Source organism: Phalaenopsis equestris, unplaced genomic scaffold, assembly GCF_001263595.1.
Source record: "Phalaenopsis equestris unplaced genomic scaffold, ASM126359v1 Scaffold000036, whole genome shotgun sequence".
In the NCBI taxonomy this organism is placed as follows: Eukaryota; Viridiplantae; Streptophyta; class Magnoliopsida; order Asparagales; family Orchidaceae; genus Phalaenopsis; species Phalaenopsis equestris.
The window spans coordinates 1,563,444-1,586,976 of record NW_018164478.1 but is presented as its reverse complement, the minus strand read 5'-3'; the positions used below and the strand labels follow the sequence as shown (position 1 = coordinate 1,586,976).

The following is a 23,533-nucleotide window of genomic DNA, read 5'->3' as shown; positions in this document are numbered from 1 at the left end:
ATACTTTTAATTGGCCTTCTTTGTTTTGACCATGGGGTTTTGTGGTTTCCACGACCGATTTATCAAAATTGAGTGTCAAGCAAGGTTGAAAAAATAAGGCCAAACATAGAACAAGATATTTTTGACTTGGTCCACATCCCGTTCTCTAATGAACACCCCTCGAGAACAGTAAAGCTTAGTCTTCTGCTCTCTTATGAGCAAAGGTTGTAATATATTAATCCTCTTCAAAGGAACCAAGATATTTTTGTATGGACCGCGGCTGACATGTTTGTAGTCGAACTTGGAATAATCATGCACTCTTTAAAGATAGATCCAACCTTTAAACCGGTCATCCAGATAAAGCACAAATTCGCCCCAGATCGCTTACAAGTTATCGAACAAGATTTTGGAAACTAAGTTCATACGAAAAGTGCATCACCACGCATGGCTGACCAATGTAGTAATGGTAAAAAAATAAGTGGTTCATGGAGAATGTACATTGACTATACCGACCTCAATAAAGCTTGTCCAAAAAATAGTTTTCCCCTCCCGCGCATAGATCAACTCGTCAATGTCACGTCCGAACACCAGATGCTTAGTTTTATAGATGCATACTCAGCCTATAATCACATAAAGATAAACCTAATAGACAAGATATCCACCTCTTTTCAAACAAACAAGAGTTTATATTGCTATCAGGTTATGTTATCCGGATTAAAAAACGCTTGTGCAACATCCCAGCATATTTCTCATCTGAATGAGTGTTTCTAACTTCTTCGTCGGTATGATATACGACGAAACCCGACTAAATGTGTTTTCGGGATCAAGTCGAAAAAGTTTTTGGGATTCATGGTTACTCATCGCGGAATTGAGGCAAATCTAGAAAAAATCAAGGCACTAAGAGACATTGTGCCTCCAAGGAACATCAAGGAGGTACAACGCTTAAATGGTCGAATAGCCGCTCTACCCTGCTTCTTGGCTCGTTCTAGATATAAGTATTTGTCCTTCTTCAAGATACTTGGGGGTGCTCGGAACACCGGATTTCAGTGAACAGATGACTGTCAGATCGCTTTCGAGCAACTTAAGGCATATCAAGCTTCATCGCCCCTTCTCTCAAAACCCAATCAAGGGGATATGTTAAATATCTACTTGGCTATTTCAACTCATACAATAAGTTCTGTCCTTATCAGGGTGGAAAGCTCATTTGAGAAACCAGTCTACTACGTCAGCAAAATTCTCTCTAATACAGAAAGTAGTTATCCAATGGCTGCATCAGCCTTGATATTCTCAACAAGGAGATTTCGTCCGTACTTCCAGACTCGCATCACCAGCGTCTGCACACAACTCCCTTTGAAGGCTATCCTATAAAAACTAGAAATATCGAGAAAATTAGTGTTAAATGGTCAATAAAATTAGGAGAATTTGATATTCGTTATCTACCATGACCGAGCATCAAATCACAAGTATTTGCCAACTTTGTGGTAGAATATATTGTGTCTGCTTTTAATGAGCCATTTTTCTCTCCTCCACAGTCACCTCAGTGGACACTGTACATGGACGGAGCATTCGGAAACTCTCGAGTTGGTGTGGGATTAATACTCATCTCCCCAAAACAAGACATCTTAGAGTAAGAGTTTCACTTGAAATTTCCAACCACCAATAATGTTGTCGAATATGAAGCTCACGTCGCCGGATTAAAACTTGTCATCAACTGTGAAGTACGAAACATGATTATCTACATTGGTTCTCAACTCATCGCATCTCAAGTAGAGGTTGAATTCGACGCTCATAACTCACAACTGGAGCAGTATCTGTCTGGTAAAAACACTTCTCGTCTGAATTAAAACATGTCAGCTCATTCACATACTTCGAGAGCATAACACTCAAACTGATGTTCTCTTCAAGCTCGCAACTTCAACAACTGGAGATCACTATAAAAGATGGTGCATCGAGAAAAGACATTTTCCTAGCATCCAGAGCCCATGAATGATATTATATATGGATGACCCAAAGGAATCATCTTAGATGGATCCCATCATCTCCTTCCTCCAATATAAAACACGATTAGATGATGATACAGCGTCATCTCACCTTCGGAGCATGGTCGCCAACTTCATCTGTATTGGGGATGAACTATATAAAAAAACATTTGCAGGTTCATATCTCAAGTGTCTTTTTCTATTTGATGTTGATTACACTCTGCGAGAGGTTCATTCTGGAATATGTGGGAAGCATCTTGGGGTTAGAGCTCTTGCACTTAAAATAATGAAACAATGTTTCTACTGACCCATGATCAAGCAAGAAGCGTCAGAGTTTGTGCAAAAGTACAAGAGTTATCAGCTACACTCCAATCTCGTGCATGCACTGCCAGTATAACTCAAGTCATTTTTTAGTCCTTAATCTTTCGCCCAATGAGGGATATATATCATAGAACAGTTTTCAATTACTGGACAACGAAAATTCATCATCTTAGTTATTGACTACTTCACCAAGTTGGTAGAAGCGGAGCCGCTCACCAAGATCACTGAAGTACATGCTAAACAATTTGTCTGGAAAACATTATGTCGCTTAGGGCTCCTCGCGAAGATTATCAACGATAATGAGACTCAATTCTCTGAAAAGGTCTTCACATCATTTTGCAAAGATCTTCACATCCAACTAATGCACACTGTCGTGGCGCATCCTCAAACAAATGGACAGAGATAGAGGTGACAAATTTGACAGTGCTCGAGGGATTGAAGACTAACCTTGAAAAGGCTGTGAGACATTGGGTGGAAGAGCTACACGTCTTCTGGGCTTATCGCACCACCTCGCGAACCCCAACAGAGGAAACTACATATAACTTGTGTTTTGGCACTGAGACTTTCATCCCAGTTGATATTGAAATTCCAAACCCAAAAGTTAAGACTTTCGACTTAGATGACAATGAGAAAAAGCTCTGACAACATTTGTATCTCCTCCCAGAAACACGCGAAGTGACCCACCTTAGAGTTGTTTCCTACTGTCAAAAAGTCGATCGCCACTTCAACCGAAGAGTCAATACTCGACCTATCTCCATCAATGACTTGGTCAGCGTAGTATCGAAGCTGTTGGTCGTGATCCCCAACGAAATAAACTATCCCCACTCGGGGAGGACCCATATATCGCGGTTGTCATGATCAGGCTTAGAACTTTCAAGCTCAAGGATTCAGATGAAAAAATCCTACCCCGGACATGGAATGCAGAGAATATTCGCAAGTACTACCAGTAACACTTCAGTCGTATAGTTTATGTCTATTATTGTTTATTATTACATCGCATCAAGCATACAATGTCAATATATCTCAAACTTATTGCATAATATTTACTTGTATTACTCTACATGAATTCTTTAGAAAGTGGAACAACTCATTCATGAGTCATTTCATGCTCTCGACCCAAGTAATATACAACTTCGGTTGTATCTTAGTAAAAGCACAATCGATCTCAAGGAAATTTGACCTGACCTCTTATATATGGGTTAACATCGCTGAGTTTTTACTCCGATAAACAACCTTGGATAGGTTAACTGTCCTTGTTGGGCTACAAATGATCCACTCCATACAAGTTCGTAAGTGAGCAATGATCCAACAAACAACCTTGGATGGGTTAAAAAGTCTTCGATGGACTTCTTATGGCTTCTCCCATACAAGTTAAAATCATTTAGTAAAACCTCGATGCACAGGCTCAACCAAGTCGAAGGTCGCTAGCAATTCATCTCCACAGTAACCTTCTACAAACTAGGACTTCTAAATGATATCTTGTATCTACTACAACATGAAAAGAAAACATGTTTCAATATTATCACAACAAAAAATATACTCTGGGAGGCAACTATCCAACAAAATCAAGTAACTAAATAAGATAATCAACATGCATCACTCATACATCATCATTTCGACAAAATTTGAAAGAAATAGCTATATTTGTGTGGTTCGAACAACACGACAATAGCAAATATGCTACAAGCATATAAGGAAGAGTGGAACACTAATCGACGTCAAAGTTCTCCTCCGCCCCTGCATCGTTGTTGAATAACAAATTCTTTAATTCACTTTCTATGTCCTCACCGTCAAAATTTGAAAGGAATAGTTACATCTGTGTGGTTCGAACAACACGAAAATAGCAAATATGCTACAAACATATGAGGAAGATTAAAACACTAATTGACGTTAACGTTCTCCTCCGCCCCCGCACCGTGCTGAAGAGCACCTTCTTCAATTCACTTTAGATCTCCTCACCGCTAAATTCTGAGAAATGATCCTCTAAAGCTTGGCTGGGAGTGAGCACCTCTAAGACAATCTCGGTTCGACGTTGCACTGCTAAACTTACCCTAAGAAAACCTCGGATAAATCCTTACTCGGTTAACCATTTTTGCTGTTCATTTATCTCAACATCAAGTACCCGATCACGAGTCTCTTGAACATGCTCTTGAATGATAGTTGTTAGCCTTAGCATGCAGGCGAATCAAAACAATAGTCTTTAACTCAAGCGAGTTCTTGAAATCCTCGATTGTTTTGCGCTTAACTTCTGCAACATTAACATTCTTCGCGGACCTCAAAAGTCGGATCTCTTCCTCCTTGATCGACACCGTTGACTTAAGGGCTTTCACGCTCCTATTACTTTGAGGTCGGCTCGTGCTTCCACCAACACCTCTCAGTTCTCTACATATCCTGAAGCTGCAACGAGAAGGAAATTGTCTTGCACTATGTCTTGCACTATGTCAACTATGATACCAAAGTTATGTCTTGCAAGTTATGTTGAAAGTTATGTCTTGCACTATGTCAACTGTGATACCAGAGTTGTGACTCTTTCAACCCTAAATTCATATCGATGTTTATACTCGCCTTAAAAATATTTGATCTTAACAAATTCTGAATTCTAGTTTCTCAAAGTCAGTCTTAGCCCCTTTTAGATTTCCACCATTTTACCCATCTAGAAGAAATGAAATCTGTGATAGATGAAATGATTATACAGTAGCAGAAGATAAAAGAAACTGACAAAGTTCTTGACCTCCAAGAGCCCAGTACAATCGTGAGACAAGACTTTCTCAGGAGTATGAACAGTTGAAGGACTGGGAAGGGGCTCCCGCGATGCTTTCACATCCTTTTGATGTTTCCGAGACAGTACTTCACATTTACTGTTCGTTGAGAGCCAATTTAAGGATTCAATGAGGGTTGGCTCGGAAGGTCCTTTCTTAGATTTTTTTAATGCTACACTCTTGGATCGTTGAGGTGAAATGAAAGCTTGACTTTGAACAATGATTTTTTGTCCACAAATTCATAAATGTATTGTCTCTAACAACTTGAACTCACGAAATCCTAGAATCTGCAATATTCCCTCCTCAATAATCTGACGAAAGACAGGCAAATGTTAAACATTCTTTGCTTCTCACGGAGCCTCCAATCGTTCTTTGCAAAGAGAAATCTCATGAACCATTGTCTTATTAGATCCTTTAGACGAAAATCCAACGTCTTGTGCTTACACATCACACGATCATGCGTGTTACTAAAGAACTTGCACAACCGCGCTAAAATCGCCAGTGCTAACGTCAACTGGCGCTCCTAAAGAAAACAGTTAACCCGATAATAACCGTCACCACCCGGCAAGACAGCTGAGCAAAACAAACGTTGAATGTCTTCATGATTTCAATAAACTCAGGTGTCGGCGAAAATCATTGGTTATCTCTCAAGGCTGCCTCATGAACGAGGATATACACGAAAGGAAAAGAATACGCTCAATCGATCGAAGTCGAAAATTTCACCACCATATCATTCGAGAAATAATACTTCTTTCGAAACAGGATCAGGTCGCTCTTCGTCAGAATTAACGTTGCGTCCTCTAGCTTCTGACCTTTCTCTTGCTTCTCAACGTAACGAGAATCTCCAATTGTCGTTATTTCTGCAACTCTTCACCACAATTCTTTCATGCAACTCTTCGCCGCAATTCTTCCTTACAACTCTGCGCCGCAACTCTGTGTCGTAACTCGTAGAAACCCTTTTTGAGTCTATATAATAATGAACATTTAATGGTTGCAGGACGGGAACAACTTTCCATTTCATCGCAACGAGAAAGATCTCGTTGTTTTCTACTACGCAGAACGAAGACGACTTTCCTCGTCGCTGCAACGAGAAAAAAGATCTCATTGTTTGTCTGCTACGTAGAACGAGGACGATTTTCCTCTTCATCGCAACGAGAAAAATGTCTCTTTGTTTGCCTGTTATGCAGGACGGGAATGCCGTTCATCTTTGTCGCAAATAGAAAGATCACGTTGTTTGTCTGATACGTAGGCGGAGGCGATTTTCTTCTTCGCGCAATGAGAAAGAATATCTCGTTGTCATGACGAGAACAATTTTCCTCTTCGCCGCAATGAGAAAAAATATCACGTTGTTTGTCTGCTACGCAGCTACGCAGAGCGGGAACAAGTTTCTGCTGGACCGAAACGTAAAAGAAGATCTCGTTACTCGTCTGCTACGCAGATCGGGAACGACTAGAGAAATCACAGATTACTTGCTAGGCAGGGATGGGGACTTCACTTTTTTTCTCCTCTCCTTAGCATATTTATAGGCTAAAAAATTCCCTATATTTATGACAAAAATTAATTTGCGTCATTAAATAAGGAGAAAAGGGGGGTTTCAAATTCCCTTGTTATATATAAAAAATAATAAAATTGAAATTCTTTTCATATTCATATTATTTGGCCTTTCAAATTCCTTCATTATATAAAAAAAAAAAAAGCTAAAACAACAATCCTTTACATATTATATTATTTTGCCTTTCAAATTTCAGCATTAGAAATAAAAATAGCTAATTTAAAATATGCATCTATGTCTACTCAAACCATTTGAGCTCCAACATATATTCAAATTCCTCTTTTTTTGGTTCGGCTCCATGGATTCCTCGGTTTCCCTCCGGCCTGTTTGGCATCAGCGCCTTCCGAACTTCCGACCTTCCCGCGAAGCGGCCCGCCTCCCTACAGCCTTTCCAGCTTCGGTCGACCTTACAAGCTTCTGCCTTCCCAACTTCAATCCGTCGGATCGCTTTCCAAATCATAATTTGCTAAATTTTGCAATATATATATATATATATATTGAGAAAGCACAAGGGCTAGTATATTAAAAAGAAAGAAATATACACAGATTGTATGAGAGGGCCCAAGCATGGCACCCTACCCACATGGTAAACACCAAATGTAAATGGTTCAAAAAAAAAAAGAAAATACATAAAAATACATGAGAGCCCAAAAACCAAAATTGTCAAAGCACGTATCAGGCAGTTAGAGAACGACCCAATTTTGTCTTGTCTTTGTCTTTAGTTCTAGGAAAGGAGTCAGCTAACAAATTGGTAAGATGAGTGTCATTGCCAGTAGTAATCAATATATCGTCCAATAATTTTCTGAGTTCGAGTCGGCCTCCATTCTTCTTCTTCCTCGTAAAATAGTCATGTCATTCCTCATCCTAAGACTGGTTCATCTGATCCATGGATTGGTCTAAAGTGTGTCGGACACGTGTATCTTGTTGAACATTGGAAGCATCTACTTGTTGTACTAGCTCTTGTTGTACTAGCTGATCTACTAGCTGATCTTTTATTGGATCAAAGGAACACTCTCGTGTGTCTTGACATGTAAGTTAGTCTTTTTCAATAACAATGAGTGGTATAAACACGTTTGGATAAGTACTAGTAGTATGGGGAGATGTTTCATGAGACTCCTGAGTACCATGCTCCAATCCAGCAGCTGGAATAGAATGTTCAAAAGCAGGAGCATCCAGGGTTAAAACGGCTTGGGTCATCAGAAAATTTCTCATCTGAGACAGCAAAAGTTTCATGATGTTCTTCATCTGAGACAGCAAAAGTTTGAACAAGAGGGGGGTCATCAGAAAATTTCTCATCAGGAACAGCGTCAGTCAGATGAGCAGAATTATATGTGGTGTTAAAAAGAGGATCGGGTTGCACCTCCTCAGTAGAGATGTTAGGTGGCAAGCCGTCCACCCCTAATTCAGTACGAATAGATTTTTGAACAGGTTGTTGATCTTTCTCAATATCTAGCCTTAAATGAGGATTTAAGCGATAGAAAATAGTTGAACTGTGGCCAAACATACTACAATGAGAGCAATAAAAAAGGTGTTGTTCTATTTCAATCTTTTGCTAATACCCATTGTGAGTGGATTCAATCCATATCTCATCCGAAGCTGGTTGGATAATATCTCTCTCAACTAACACACAAGCCACAGAGGGTCTGGTGACAATAAGCGTAGGACTATCAACTTTGAGAGGATTATCGTAAGCAGTTGCTAAGGACTAGAGAATTTCAAAGTTGAACAAATGTAATTTTAACCCCGAAAACTTTATCCAAACAAGAATGATAGAAAACTCTGCTTTTGGATCAAAGTGGACAGTCCGCTTCAGGATTTTCATAAAACGATTGTCAACCTTGATTACCTTTCGAGAAAAAGAACGAGTGTAATCTGCATCGTGAGATAATTGTATAAGTATATGTCGGCAATCAAGTAAGTCAATATTCTATCTACCCGATAGCTTCATAGCATCAAAATATTTCTGAATGATCTCAAGTTTATGGAGATCATAAAAAAAATTTCCCACAACTGCAAAACGCCGAGAAGATGCAAGAGTGTCGGTTTCAACCTTAAAGAAAAAAAGAGTTGGTTTCTCATTTTTTTTACCAAGTTTTTTAATAAAAGTGTGATCACCACCACCTTCAAGAGCCTCGTGGAAGGATTGTGAAACAATGCAGGAATTACCGACACCAAAACTAGGGTCTGAACCTAAAATAGGGGCACAAGTAGGATTGTCGTCGGCAAGTGCAGTGACAAAAGAACGGAGCGTCAAAGTCATCTCCACCGGGTAAGATGAACGGCCTGAGTCTGGAGAGGCGTGGCGAGCCGCGTTAATCTACAACCCGGGGAAGTAGATGACGTGCGAGGACTGCAAACGCGTAAGCATTGTCACATGTCTTTTGTGTGAGCAACACTTTATAATCTTCGTATCAGAAAATGCTCATTTAACTTAGCAAAAGATCGAAGAGAGATCAATAGAGAAATTGAACGACCACTCGCAATCAAGGGGAAGTGCGGTAAATGAAGCCACCACGAACACCAGAGCAAACTCGGCCAACGGCAACGATTATACCATGTTGCAACACGGTACTGCTCTGCGTAGTGGGACCGAGTCGAGAGTTATGTATCTATGTATATATATATATATATATATATATATTATTTATCCTCTACACGAAACTAATCTGTGACCTTTAACAAAACCAACAACCAACTGAGCTAACCTTGGTTTTTATAATACATATAAATTTAAATTACAAATATTTAAATATCATAGTAATAAAATATTAATATATACACACACACATATGCCCGTGAAAAAAAAAAAAAGCTTTAGATCTGGATAATTTTGGACGATTAAAATGGTCTCGCCCAAAAATAAAGGCAACTGATACGCTAGAAACAAATTTCATCATCTAGCACGAATCTCGAGGTAATTTTTTGAACAACAAACATTCATACATCAATTAAGAGTCATTCAGAACTCTGATTTCAATAAACTTATGGTTAAAATGACCGACTTAATGAGACCTAATGATATCAAAGTTAGTTCAATCCAAGTCAAATCAAGTCCAGATCGTTATTAAAACACACTTGGAAGATTTTCGTACAAATTTGAAAGGTGAACCGGATGTTGAATCTGGCGAGTTCATAATAGAATCGAGCATCTCGACAAGACGAATCCAACGAACCCAAGATTGCTCAATTTTGACGTCGCTAAGGTACTTAAATTCCATCAAATGTTGTCTGATCGAAAGAAACTCTCCAAACTGACCGATCAAAAATGGTTCATATTTCTGTATTAATTATACCCAAAACACTATAAATGGAGTTTCATCCCTCACATGAGAGAGAGTTTGAGCCTTGAGAAAGAACTTAAGGCTTTGAGAAGGAGCTGAAGTCCATCACAAGCCCTGTCATCGTCGATCGTTGTCAGCAGTCGTCGACCACTGCTAACAGCTGTCAACCAACTCCGACCGTCGTCGATCACCGCCGACTTTCGTCGACTGTCATGGACACTCGACGATCACTGTCAACCACTGAGACCACCATCGACAGCCACCAATCACCGTCAAGCACTATTGTCGTCATTAACCACCACCGACCTCGTCGCTCACCGCTAACCACCGTCGATTACCACTAATTGTCGTCGATCACCACCAATTAGACGTCATCAATCAATGTTGTAACTTGAAAAATCTAGTAACTCTTTTCTGGCTATAGGACAAGGGGCTTCTGTAATTATCAACTTATAATAGATTTTTAGAACTAGAGCAAGTCTCATGATTTTTTTCCTTTTACGGGTTTTTCTACGTAAAAACAATTTGTGTCATTACTGGTTGTTTTCTTTCACATGAGTGTGTACTGAATTCTCGTGCAACGCTAAGACGATAATTTATTACTCTACTGCCGTGAATTTTCTAGCACGCATCAGTTTGGTACAATCTATGAGAAATGAGATCTCGTTCGACATTGTCTGCAACTCTAAGACACCAACAACCTACTTCCTTTCCCATTGATAGACTTCATCCAACTGACGAAGGAATCTCCTTCACGTCTTGAAGATCATCTCTGAAGCATTCTTCCATGTGGACAACAACATTCACTGCAATCTCGAAAGATCATTCACGTTAACATCATGGGCATGACAGTAACTTGGTTGCCTTCTCACATCTTATTCAAACACAAAGGCTTTCACAACTTCTTCCAGACTATAGGGCAACCTCATTGTAGTCTGAGAAGATCGTTCACGTTAACGTCCCAGGCACAACTGTTGTAAGGTATTTATCCCACAGTTCGTTCGGACAACAAGGCTTTAAAATCACTCCTGGACTGGAGGGCAATCTTTATCGCGAACAACGCTTCCTCAGCGCCCCCCATCGTACTGGAGTTTCTCTTCAACCAGATCAGGAAGTTGATCTCTTTAAGGCTTGATACATGAGTTGTTTTACAAGCTCGTGTTGAAAATACACTCGCCGGAGAAATAATAAATTCAAAAGCAATAACTGACACGTTGTCAGACATTATTCTTGAGTATCATTGTAGTCATATTTCCAAGAAAACATACGGTTTGATGCGACCAACACCCCAGTGTCGAGAAACACAGAGCATCTATGACACCTCATTCTAGGATTAATCGATCCTAGGGGGACTCTTCGACCTCTTCCATTACAGGCTGCAGTCGTCAAGCAAAAGTTTCGACAAACAGCCTCAAATATGTCAAAAATCCTTGGTGGGTCAAACAAAAGCTTCGACCAATAACCAAGGATATGTTAACCATTTTCAGTGGATTTTATATTCCTTTGTTCATTACGGATTAATATCGTCGAGCATCTCCTACTATACAACCCTAAATTGGTCTTACATACTTATGGATTCTCCTTTCAACCATGCTCTTGGAAGTCAAGCCCAAAAGGATGGTCTCGATGGGGAGCTAGTAGTGGACAGTGTCCTTGTTAGAAAGACTTCACGAGAGCAAGTGGTTGACAAGTTCTCAACTCAAAGATCTCAGAAGACTACAAGCCTCAGAAGGCTACGAACCCTAAAAGGTATCGGTTCATTTCAAACCCCTATAAAACAAAAACCTGAGAAGGCACAACATCGGAAGGCATGAGCCTCAAAAGATACGCGATTCTTCATTTTACAAAATAAGTGTGATAATTTTAATTGCAAAATTTTGTATGGTTGAAAAACCACAGTAGCCTCAGAAGCCACGTTAAAAGCGTACAAAGAAATACATTATCTTAAAATGTCACATCAAATGATTAAAAACGCTATAAAGACCAACACACCAACAAGAACTGGTATAATAGTGCTTCAATCACTGTCGACTTTCGTCGCTGTCAAAGACAATCGACGATCGTTGTCAGCCACTGGGACCACCATCGACAGTCACCAATCACCGTCAAGCACTATTGTCGTCATTAACCACCGCCGACCTCGTCGCTCACCGCTAACTACCGTTGATTACCACTAATCGTCGTCGATCACCACCAATTAGACTTCGTCAATTAATGTTGTAACTTGAAAAATCTAGTAACTCTTTCTCGACTATGGGGCAAGGGACTTCTGTAATTATCAACTTATAATGGATTTTTACAACTAGGTCAAGTCTTATGAAATTTTTCTTTTTACGGGTTTTTCTACGTAAAAACTACTGGTGTCATTACTGATTGTTTTCTTTCACAAGAGTGTGTGTTGGATTCTCGTGCAATGCTAAAACGATAATTTATTACTCTACTGTCGTGAATTTTCTAGCACGCATCAGTTTGGTACACTCTATGAGAAATGAGATCTCTTTCGACATTATCTGCAACTCTAAGACACCGAGCACATACTTCTTTTCTCAATGATAGACTTCATCCAACTAACGAAGGAACCTTCTTCACTTCTTGAAGATCATCTCTGAAGCATTCTTCCATGTGGACAACAACATTCACTGCAATCTCGAAAGATCATTCACGTTAACATCATGGGCATGACAGTAACTTGGTTGCCTTCTCACATCTTATTCAAACACAAAGGCTTTCACAACTTCTTCCAGACTATAGGGCAACCTCATTGTAGTCTGAGAAGATCGTTCACGTTAACGTCCCAGGCACAACTGTTGTAAGGTATTCATCCCACAGTTCGTTCGGACAACAAGGCTTTAAAATCACTCCTGGACTGGAGGGCAATCTTCATCGCGAACAACGCTTCCTCAGTGCCCCCCATCGTACTGGAGTTTCTCTTCAACCAGATCAGAAAGTTGATCTCTTTAAGGCTAAATACATGGGTTGTTTTACAAGCTCGTGTAGAAAATACACTCGCCGAAGAAATAATAAATTCAAAAGCAATAACTGACACGTTGTCAGACATTATTCTTGAGTATCATTGTAGTCATATTTCCAAGAAAACATACGGTTTGATGCGACCAACACCCCAGTGTCGAGAAACACAGAGCATCTATGACACCTCATTCTAGGATTAATCGATCCTAGGGGATTAATCGATCCTAGGGGGACTCGGGGGACTCTTCGACCTCTTTCATTACAGGTTACAGTCGTCAAGCAACAACTTCGACAAACAGCCTCAAATATGTCAAAAATCCTTGATGGGTCAAGCAAAAACTTCGACCAACAACCTAGGATATGTTAACCATTTTCAGTGGATTTTATATTCCTTTGTTCATTACGGATTAATATCGTCGAGCATCTCCTGTTATACAACCCTAAACTGATCTTACATCCTTATGAATTCTTCTTTCAACCATGCTCTTGGAAGTCAAGCCCAAGAGGATGGTCTCGATGGGAAGCTAGTAGTGGACAGTGTCCTCAAGAAAGACTTCACGAGAGCAAGTGGTAAACAGGTTCTCAACTCAAAGATCTCAGAAGACTACAAGCCTCAGAAGGCTACGAACCCTAGAAGGTATCGATTCATTTCAAGCCCCTATAAAACAAAAACCTGAGAGGGCACAACCTCGGAAGGCATGAGCCTCAAAAGATACGCGATTCTTCATTTTACAAAATAAGTGTGATAATTTTAATTGCAAAATTTCGTATGGTTGAAAAGCCACAGCAGCCTCAGAAGCTACGTTAAAAGCGTACAAAGAAATACATTATTTAAAAATGTCATATCAGATGATTAAAAACGCTATAAAGACCAACAGACCAACAAGAACTGGTACAAAAGCTACAAGAGATATCGTTGCAACAGAAGCATACAATTCTCCCTCTCAAAGTGCGACGAGAACAACTTTCTTCTTTGCCACAATGTGAAAGAAAATTCATTTGTCTGTCTGCTACGCAAGAAAACAGGACGGGGACGACTTATCTCTTCACCGCAACGAGAAAGAAGATCATGTTGTTTGTCTGCTATGTAGTACGGGGACCAATTTTCTCTTCGTCGCAATGAGAAAGAAGATCATGTTGTTTGTCTGCTACGTAAGACGGGAACGATTTTCCTCTTCGTCACAACGTGAAATAAGATCACATTGTTTGTCTGTTATGCAGGAAGATGACTACTTTACTCTTCTCCGATACAAGAAAGAAGATCTGATTGTTTGTTTGCTATGCAGAACAGTGATGACTTTCTTCCCTTGGAAAATCTCATATCACCTGCTAGATATGGATGGCAACTCTATTTTTTTCTTCTCTCCTTAACATATTTATAGGCTCAAAAACCTCTTATCTTTATGACAAAAATTAATTGTCATTAAATAAGGAGAGATAAAATTGAAACCATTTTCATATTCCTTTATTTGGTCTTTTAAATTCTCTTGTTATAAGAAAAAAAAAAAGATAGAAAACTGAAATTCTTCTCATATTCTTATCATTTGGCCTTAATAATAAAATTAGTTTTTGTCCTGCATAAGAAATTAACCTGTGACCTCATTCGGCAAAACCAACAACGAGCTGAGCTAAATTTGGTATAATATATATAAATTTAAATTAGTGTTACATATATGCCCGTTATAAAAAAAAAAGATCTAGATCTAGATATTTTCGGACGATTAAAATTATCTCGCCCGAAAATAAAGAGCAATTGATACGCCACCAACAAATTTCATCATCTAGCACGAATCTCAGGGCATGACACGAATCTCGATACAATCTTTCGAACAAAAAACATTCAAATTTCAATTAAGAGTCAACCAAAACTTTGATTTCAGTAGACTTATGGTCAAACTGACCGACTCAATGAGACGGGTCTAATAATATAAAAACTAGTTTAATCTGAATCAAATCAAACTCAAATCAAGTTATTAAACCACTCTTGAAAGATTTTCGGACACATTAGGAAGGTTAAACGGATGTCGAATATGGTGAGTTCATAGTCGAATTGAGCGTCTCGACAAGGTGAATACAACAAGTCCAAGATTGTTCAATTCTGACATTGTTAAAACGCTTAAATGTCAATGAAATGTCGTCTGATAGAAAAAAACGCTCTAATTGGTCTGACCACATTCCTAAATTAATTGTACACAAAACACTATAAATACAGCCCCACCCCTCACATGAGGGAAAGCTTGAGCTTTGAGAGAGAACTTGAGGTGAGAAGGTGTTGAAGTTTAGCATCATCCCTCATCGTCGATCACCGCCGACCGTCGTCGATCACCAGCAACCGATGTTGACCATCGTCGACAGTCTACTGCCGACCGCCGTCGACACACACCAACTACTATCAAGCACTACTGTCGTCGTTAACCACCACCGACTATCATTGCCCACCGTTAAACACCGTCGATTACCATCAACAAGAAGTCGTCAGTCAACTTTATAATTTAAAAAATCTAATAATCATTTCTCATTTGTGGGACAAAGGGTTTATGTAATCATCAACCTAGAGTGAACTTTTACAACTAAGTCAGACCCCGTGGTTTTTTCTCTTTATCAATTTTTTCACGTAAAAACTTCTAGTGTCATTACTGATTACTTTCACCTAAGTGTGTGAATTCTCGTGCAACGCTAAGACGAAAATCTATTACTCTACTGCCGTGAATTTTCTAGCACGCACCAGTTTTGATGGAGATGTGGGGTATGACATGAATCTCCACAAGCTGTTTAGCGTCTCTGTGGGGAAGCTCTCAATCCCACCACTGAAGTACTTGCTCGCTTTGCTACATGGCCACCACACAATATTCGCGACGACGGAACAGCACACTCCAACACCCATCATTCCAAGGAGCAATCACGAAGCCGAGGGTGGCATGCTTCTTCATCTTCTGGCTCTGGAAGATGTTATCCGCCAACGAGGGCGTTTCGGATCCTTCAATGGAAGACTGAATGCACAAAATGGAGTCTCAACTGGAAATCCTACAGCTTCTACGTGAGTTGTTGTCCACACCGATGAACAAAATTTGTTTACCATTAAATCTACGACTTATGAGAAACATACTGCTCGGAGGGACTCGTATCAGCCCCCCTCCCCAAGAGGGAACACTTCCCCTACCAGATGTCTTTCGTAACGATCTACAACGCCTTGTCCGGGAAGAGTTCCCCCTGAAGAAAAATAATCGCTTCCACACTCAACATAACATCCATGAATCCTCTCCTTTAGTGGATGCGATCCTCCAAAACCCCATCCCAATAGGCTTTAAGCTTCCGAACATCGACACACATAAAAGGAAAACTGACCTTTACGAAAATATTGATCATTATCGAACCATCATGCACATTCAGCGTGCATTTGATGCGCTTATGTGTCAAGTGTTCTTGGCTACTCTTAAAGGACAAACTCGAAGCTGGTTCTACTCTCTATCAGAGGGCACTGTAAACACATTTAATGAGTTGGCCAGACTATTCGCGGAGCTGTTAATCGCAAATCGACGAATGGTCAAGAATTCATCCCATCTCTCGAAAATTCGCCAAAGTGAAGAGTCACTCAAGGAATACTTCCGCGGGTTTTCTGCTGAAGCCATTCCAATTTTGAGAGTGGATCCAGAGTCACTAAGGGGAGTCTTCCTTGGGGGATCCGTCCGGGACCTTTCTATTCATCACTAATGCGAAAGACAGTTCGTCTTTATGTTGACCTTGTCCACCGTGTAGAGGCTCAAATCACTGCGGACGAGGCCACCAACGCACACAATGAACAGTTCGAGAAATTTGGGGAAAAACACAACAGTAACGTCCGAGATTGAAAGGTTAATTCAGTAGAGACATCTAGGTCGATTTATATAAAATAAACCAACTAATACTGATAATGCTCCTAATGTGGGGCAACATACACAAAGGCAACAACATGGGGGTCACCCAGTCATGGGCAAAATTCAGACAATTGCTGGAGGCTCATCGCTAACTGATCAAGTCCTTATCATTGTACCTGGTGAACCAATGCAGAAGAAATCACGCCTCGAGCCTATCAAATTCAATTGTTGCTTTTGGTCAATTCTCTACAAAAATCATCTCGAACAAGCTGAAGGTTTGGTTCACAGTTGAACTGAGTCAGGTTGGCATGTCTAACCTAATTTTTAAGACTATATTGTCGAGCATTAACATCCCTCTTTCTTCTATAGTTTGTTAAAATGAGAACATCTCATTTAAGGATAATAAGTTCTCTCTGCTAAAAATTTAAAACAAACTTGGTCGAGTTTATAATTTAATCTAGCAAAAAACATGAACACCCTTTTTGTTTTGAGAACTACAACATTATCACTACACAATCTTGAGATCTCAGTAGTTATGTAGTTCTAGCAAGACCTTCATCACATTAAACTATTTAATAATAGATGGATTATCTTGCATATAGAAGGTTACATCTTGATCCCATAGATAACAGCAGTTTCTTTATCTAAAGTTTGTTTGGCATCTTCCTAAACATCTTTTGCAGTTGTTAGGAACATATAATCCACTGATTCTAAACATCAGGTTGTTTCACAACCATGGCATGCTCATGAAATATGTTTCATCCCAAATTGCGAACTTCGGATATTTCAAATCTGGATAAGGATATAAGGATCAACAAGATGAGGAATTTTTACCTTCCACTTATTTCAAGTATTATGGGGTTCAATAACTAGACATGCTCATCAAATCTACTTCATCCTAAAGTGGAAACTTTGGAATTTTCAAGATTGAAGGAGGGACCAATAAGATGATGAATTTTGCCTTTTCAATCAAAAAGGTTCTTACACTTTAAGACAACTTTAAATATTTTCTTTCATTCAAATGATACAAGGTTCGTAGCATCTTGGGTTTTCATTTAGCCTAATTTTCACAAATCAAGACAATTGATTGGTTGGACGAAAAGTCAATAAAAAAATGATCAAGAGAAAATGAAAGGCACACAAAAAGTTGGAAATTGGACGTTAACCTTGCTATGATATCATATAGAAAAGAAATAAATAGAAAGCTTGGTTTGTTCATTTATCCAATAAAAATTTATACAAAAAAATACCTAAAAAATAATAATAAACAAACCTACCACGAAAATAAATGAAAGCAATTAATTACAAAGATTTAAAAAAAAAACTAGTGTCCAAGACTTCACAACTTAACTGGTGGTAAAAGAGAGATATATACACTTGGAGCTCCCTTTTTTTATGTTAAGCATAAATACGTAGCACTCCTTTTATTCATATTAAGCACAAATCTGTGAGACATGTAAATCTATAAAAAAATATTTTTCCTTATTTAACGCGTGAATTTGTTGTTCCTTTCATTCTTTGTTTAGTAACCTAATACTTAACAGCAGAAAACAAATCCTCCATAACTATTGCATACCTATCTTATCACCAATATATCATGATAATGTTACTTCAGAAAGAAGCAAGCCCGCCAGCAATTTTGCACATAAAAATTTCAAAAAGATGGGATCGCTGGCATGCAACAAATCAATAATATTGACAAACTGCTCGGATCTTCACTCAAACAAAATCCCAACAATTGCTTTGCATTATCAGATAAATCAATTGACCACCAACGAAGCTTTTAATAATCATGAAACATACATAAAAGACATAAAAGACCTTTAAATCAATTGACCACCAACAAACTCCTCTGTAAATGTCTAATTTTCTATTCTGCAAGTTCCTTTTTTTTTCTCACGTCCATTATTTCATCTTTCAATTGTAACTGCTCCAACGGTGAAAATGTTGAAGTTTGGGGGGAGATAGAGACAAACTGCATATGCCTACCACGGGCAATCGAGGGAGCAGACCGATCCTTCACAGGATAGTAGTTTTGAAAGGACAGATTTTGGGTGGATGAATTGTAAATTTTAAAGTTAGGTCGGTGATGATATTATGGTTAAGGTTTTGGGTGGTATGCATGTAAAAATCCCTTTTCCTCTTCATTTTTTGCAATTGCCCTTTCTTATATTTAAACCTAAAGTAATAAATTTATTTGATGGAGAAATTTATCTTGATTTTATAATTTTTTTAGAAAAAATTATTTCTTTTCTTTAATTCCTTTTTTTTATTTTTGATTGCAACATTTGCTTGGTAAAGATACTGATTTTATTGAGTTTTAGCTTTTATTGTAAATGATTTTTTGATAATATCTTTGATAGTTTATTTCTGCATAAGAAAAAGGTAATGAATCAACTAAGCTCAACAAATGTTAGATTGATTCCTTAGATAATTTCTAATACTCCTACAAATACTTTATGAATGAAATGGAAATAGAAGAGTAGTGTAAATAGATGGAGGAGATGAGCATAGTTTGTGCACTAATGTCCTCTAATTTATAATATCCCATGTACACGTCATGCTTTGTGAATATATTCTCCTTCTCCACAACAACTAAATCTCGGTATTCTTCCACCGTTCCAAAGTATCTGCTATTATATTTGATATTTGATATTTTAACTACTCCAGGAATAATAAATTATGCACTAGCTCTCTTTAAATTCCAGGATGATAAATCTACATGTTGGTTAGATTTGGATGGAATTCTGTAAGGAACTAACAACCAAGCATTCTAGGTAAGGATCAATTTCATAATTACATTTTGTTTTCTTATATTTCAATTTTCTTGTTATCAGTTTAAAGCAATCATAGGTTTAGATGAATATCTATCTAAAATGCTACTTCACAGCAATATCTTGCTTAATTTATTTTAAGAGAGATTTTATTGAGAACGTATTTTCCAAATTTTGAACTTTTCAATCAAAGCCTCCTAATTGTAGGAACAAGTTTAATATAAAATGCTCTTAACACTCCACGCCCTCCATATTCAAAACTAATAAATAAGAAGTTGAGGTCGTTTCGCTAATAGGCCTGTTATAAGAAAATAAAATGTTTTGGTGCATGACGCCACGGTACCTAACACTGCTTTTGAGCTTTGTTGATGACAATAAATATAATTGAAATTAATTTCCATTATAAGAAAAGAAAATTAGTAGCTAAAACTGTGAAAGTTTTTAACTCAACTAATAAGAGTTTCATATCAATAAATAAATTAATTCGGAGTTAAAAAAAAAGGTATTGAATCATAATTAATATCATCCGATCAATGTTACTGGTCTTCAAAGTGCTGTCACTCAGGTCAGGATTCTTTAACATTGTACTGTCATTCTATGAGAAATTTTGAATTTAGATATACTTGAGATAAATTTGATCAGGATTGGGCTTCATAGTCATCAAATTAGCCTTTCCGTGAGTATGAAATAAGTTTTGATTGATTAGTCATATATTAGAGTAATATCAAAATAAATATGATGCCTATAAAGCTCACTGTAACCCTAATCCAGTATTTTTCGAACATTTTTCATTCCAGATGACCAAATGGAATTGCATATTACTAATAATGAAAAATTACAATAAAATCATTTTTCTCATGTCTCCAATGCCGTTGCAAAAGATGTACAAGGTGAATTAATTGAGCTATATTGTTGGATAATATTTCTGTACTATTGATTTGGTATCAACATGACTAGTATAGGGATACTATGCTTCAAAAGAACTAGTTTTAAAAAACTCAATTTCAATATAAAACCTAATATCAAATTTATTAAATGGATTTTTACATGCTTTGGCATATGACAAATAGCTGAAAAAAAACGATGCTGCAGATGCTACTGGACCAGTAAGAAAAGGCCAAATAAAAAAAAATAAAAAAAGTAAACTTACATAACTAGCACACAATTATTTTGTATTTACATATCTCACATCTAAACTTCCATATTTACATACATAGCACTTTGGTGCTTTAAACCATGCATGAAGCTGTATTAGTACTATTTTTTATGTGATATTAAAGATTCGAGCGCTATGTGTCTAAATATGAAAGATTTGATCGCTAAGTGAGATATTTAAATACATAGGAATTATGTGTTATGTATCTAAATGCCCCAAAACAAACAAGAGGTGTTACATAATTCATACTCCATTGAAGCCAATTATTAAAAAGGACTATGTAAGTTAATAAAAAAAAATCAAATGGATGCACCTGTGCATACGAGTAGCTCTGCAGGTCGATAAAAATTTCACCGCATGAATCCCTACATTCAACTGTGTAAAATGCAATTCGCTTTTTCCGTTGTCGACATTTGTTGTTAATTACTTTCTGTAAGACATGATCCAGAAAAAAATTATGTGAGCAGAATATTAGGTAGTAGTTATGCAGCATAACGAAACCAGAACGGTAAAGCTAAACTTGACACTTTGCACAACCATGCGCTAATATCTCTGTTCTCATTACAACGTACCTTATCTTTAAGAGAGCAGCAGCTAATAACTAAAACATCAAACTTGTCAAAGAAAGCTCCGTCAAAATGATGTAAATCACCTGGGAAAAAGAATGTGACCATTAAAAAAAAATTAATTTTAACTAGAAATCATTACTAGGGATAAAGTGCACCTCCGCTCAGTTAAGAAATAACGAAGCTTCAGAAAATCCTTAAATGTGAGGTTCAATTCTGATCATCCATATGACCCTAAAAATACTAAAGTATAACAACTTGACAAATTTTTAATGTCTAAAATTCTAAGCTTGGAAATTATTTTAAAAGTGAGCTTGGCCCAGTTCTAGTCAAGCTTCTACAAGTACCAAAGCCCCGCATTCTTGCACCCATCAAACATAAAAATGCGTAAACAGGACCCAATGATTGGATCTAATTTTGACTAGTTTCTTCATTGCATGTAAGGAAGCGCAAACAGTAATCTACATTTGCTCTTATATTTACATTTTTAGAGGAAGTGGATGAGGAAATGAAATAAAACATTTAAAATATTAAATATTAAAAAAAAAAAAACCAAATTTAAGGCATTGATATGCATATTATACGCTAATCAAAAACCATTTGAAGATTTATGTATCCCATACAAACTTCAAGCGATAGAAGTTACATCATCACATATAAACACACATAATTACAGTAATAACCAAAAATAAAATCTAAAAAGAATATAATTCTAGAGAGTTAATGTCGATTCTAAACGTTTCGACAATTTTTTCATGAAGAGACGAGTGTCCCTTTCAAAGCAAAGCGAAGAAGCAAACCAGACTGAGAGAACTAGAATGGGAGTCGGAGAAGGAAGAAGAAGAACAAAGATGAATAAAAAAGAAGAAGAAGAAGAGGTCGGGTGAAGGTATCTTGCGAGCGGGTAGTAACGGAACGTCTTTACAAAATCAAAGAGCTTCAATTATCAGGAGATAGAAGCCAAGCAAGATCAAAGAAAACGAAGGACGTGATGTAGCGGCTCCGGCATCAAGGAGGGAGAGGAGGAGGACACCGCATGTTGGCTTTCTACGGGAGGAAGCATCTTCAAGCAGTCAATGTTGACAAAGTGTTAGGGCAGAGATGATTGGCTTTGGAGCAGAAGAAGAGGAAGCATAAGGAGAATTGGGTGGGAGACGCGAGCAAGAGCGACGTCACTTGCGGGAAGAAGCTGTGTGTATAGGTTCAAGCAGTAGAAGAGGAGATATGGGTGTGAGCAGTGCCTCTATCTATGAAAGAGAGGATGCGAAGTAGGAGTGCGAGAGAAGGTTGACGTGTGTGGCTCCTGTACGAAGGAAGACAACGTCGTTCTCGTAGTGAAGGTGATCATTCCCAAGTGAGGGAGGCTTGATTTGTCTTCGGTGCAAAGGAAGAGGTGGAGCAGTAACAGGAAAAACAAATTTCAGGTGTGGAAATGGAAAAGAACCAAACTAAGTCGATGTAAGTATGTGTTAGGGCTGTTTACTGTAATATTTATATATATTTAGAATGTATTAAGAGTTAAGTTAATTGAGAAGAGTTTGGGCTCGTTTAGGCTCATAAAGAATAAGTGCAAGCAAGTCAGTAGATTCAAAGAATTTGTCCGGGTAAAGCTTTAGTTAAGAGTTATTATACTTTTAAATAAATTTATGTTGAATAAATAAATTAAACTGTATTGATAATTTAGTTATATAATAAAGCATAAATTAAGTAGTGAGATTTAAATAGATATATATTAGTATCAAATTTCATAAAATATTATAAATTAAAAATATTCAATTATAAATAAAGATAAATCAATCAGTTAATTTAACAATAATAATATTTTGAATTGATGATAGATATTTTATTGTAGAAGAAATTCAAAACCTAGAAGTTAGCAAAACCTTCCGAAAGCAAGGTAAGTGTTCTTACTTTTAGGCTATGGTAACTTTTTGTTTCTTCTAAATAGAATTCATTGATTGTTATTAAAACATAACTTTATCGTTTTGTTTTGATTTATATGCTTTTTTAGATGTTGGTCATATCATTGTGATGAATACATATTTTAAAAATACTAATATTATGCATATTTAAAAGTTGAATTGAATGAAAAAACATATGAATGATACGAATTGCATAGACTAATTGTTAAATTCAACTCTTTCTAGTACTAGCACGAGAAAGCTAAGATACCCACGCACAATAAATAGAAAAGAATACTGATATTTATGTGTCATAAATGATTCAAACAGTGTTTATGTGATGGTTGTAATATATAGTATAAAATAAAAAGGGATTTGAAATATCTTGATCAATCATATTCATATAGATAAATACAAATTTATTAAAAGCTTAACTAACAT

At 37.5% G+C, this 23,533-nt stretch overlaps 1 protein-coding gene across 2 annotated transcripts in view; it reads right to left on the bottom strand.

Moving 5' to 3' along the window:
- Window positions 1-23,533, bottom strand: part of LOC110018897 (SUMO-activating enzyme subunit 1B-1-like) — a 51,828-nt gene that overhangs the window by 16,047 nt on the left and 12,248 nt on the right. For both annotated transcript variants that reach the window (XM_020716372.1, XM_020716373.1), the window contains exons 5-6: window positions 21,198-21,277; window positions 20,939-21,055 (exon numbers count right to left, since the gene is read on the bottom strand). In XM_020716372.1, coding sequence (XP_020572031.1) covers window positions 20,939-21,055; window positions 21,198-21,277 — 197 coding nt within the window. The remainder of the gene's footprint in view (window positions 1-20,938; window positions 21,056-21,197; window positions 21,278-23,533) is intronic.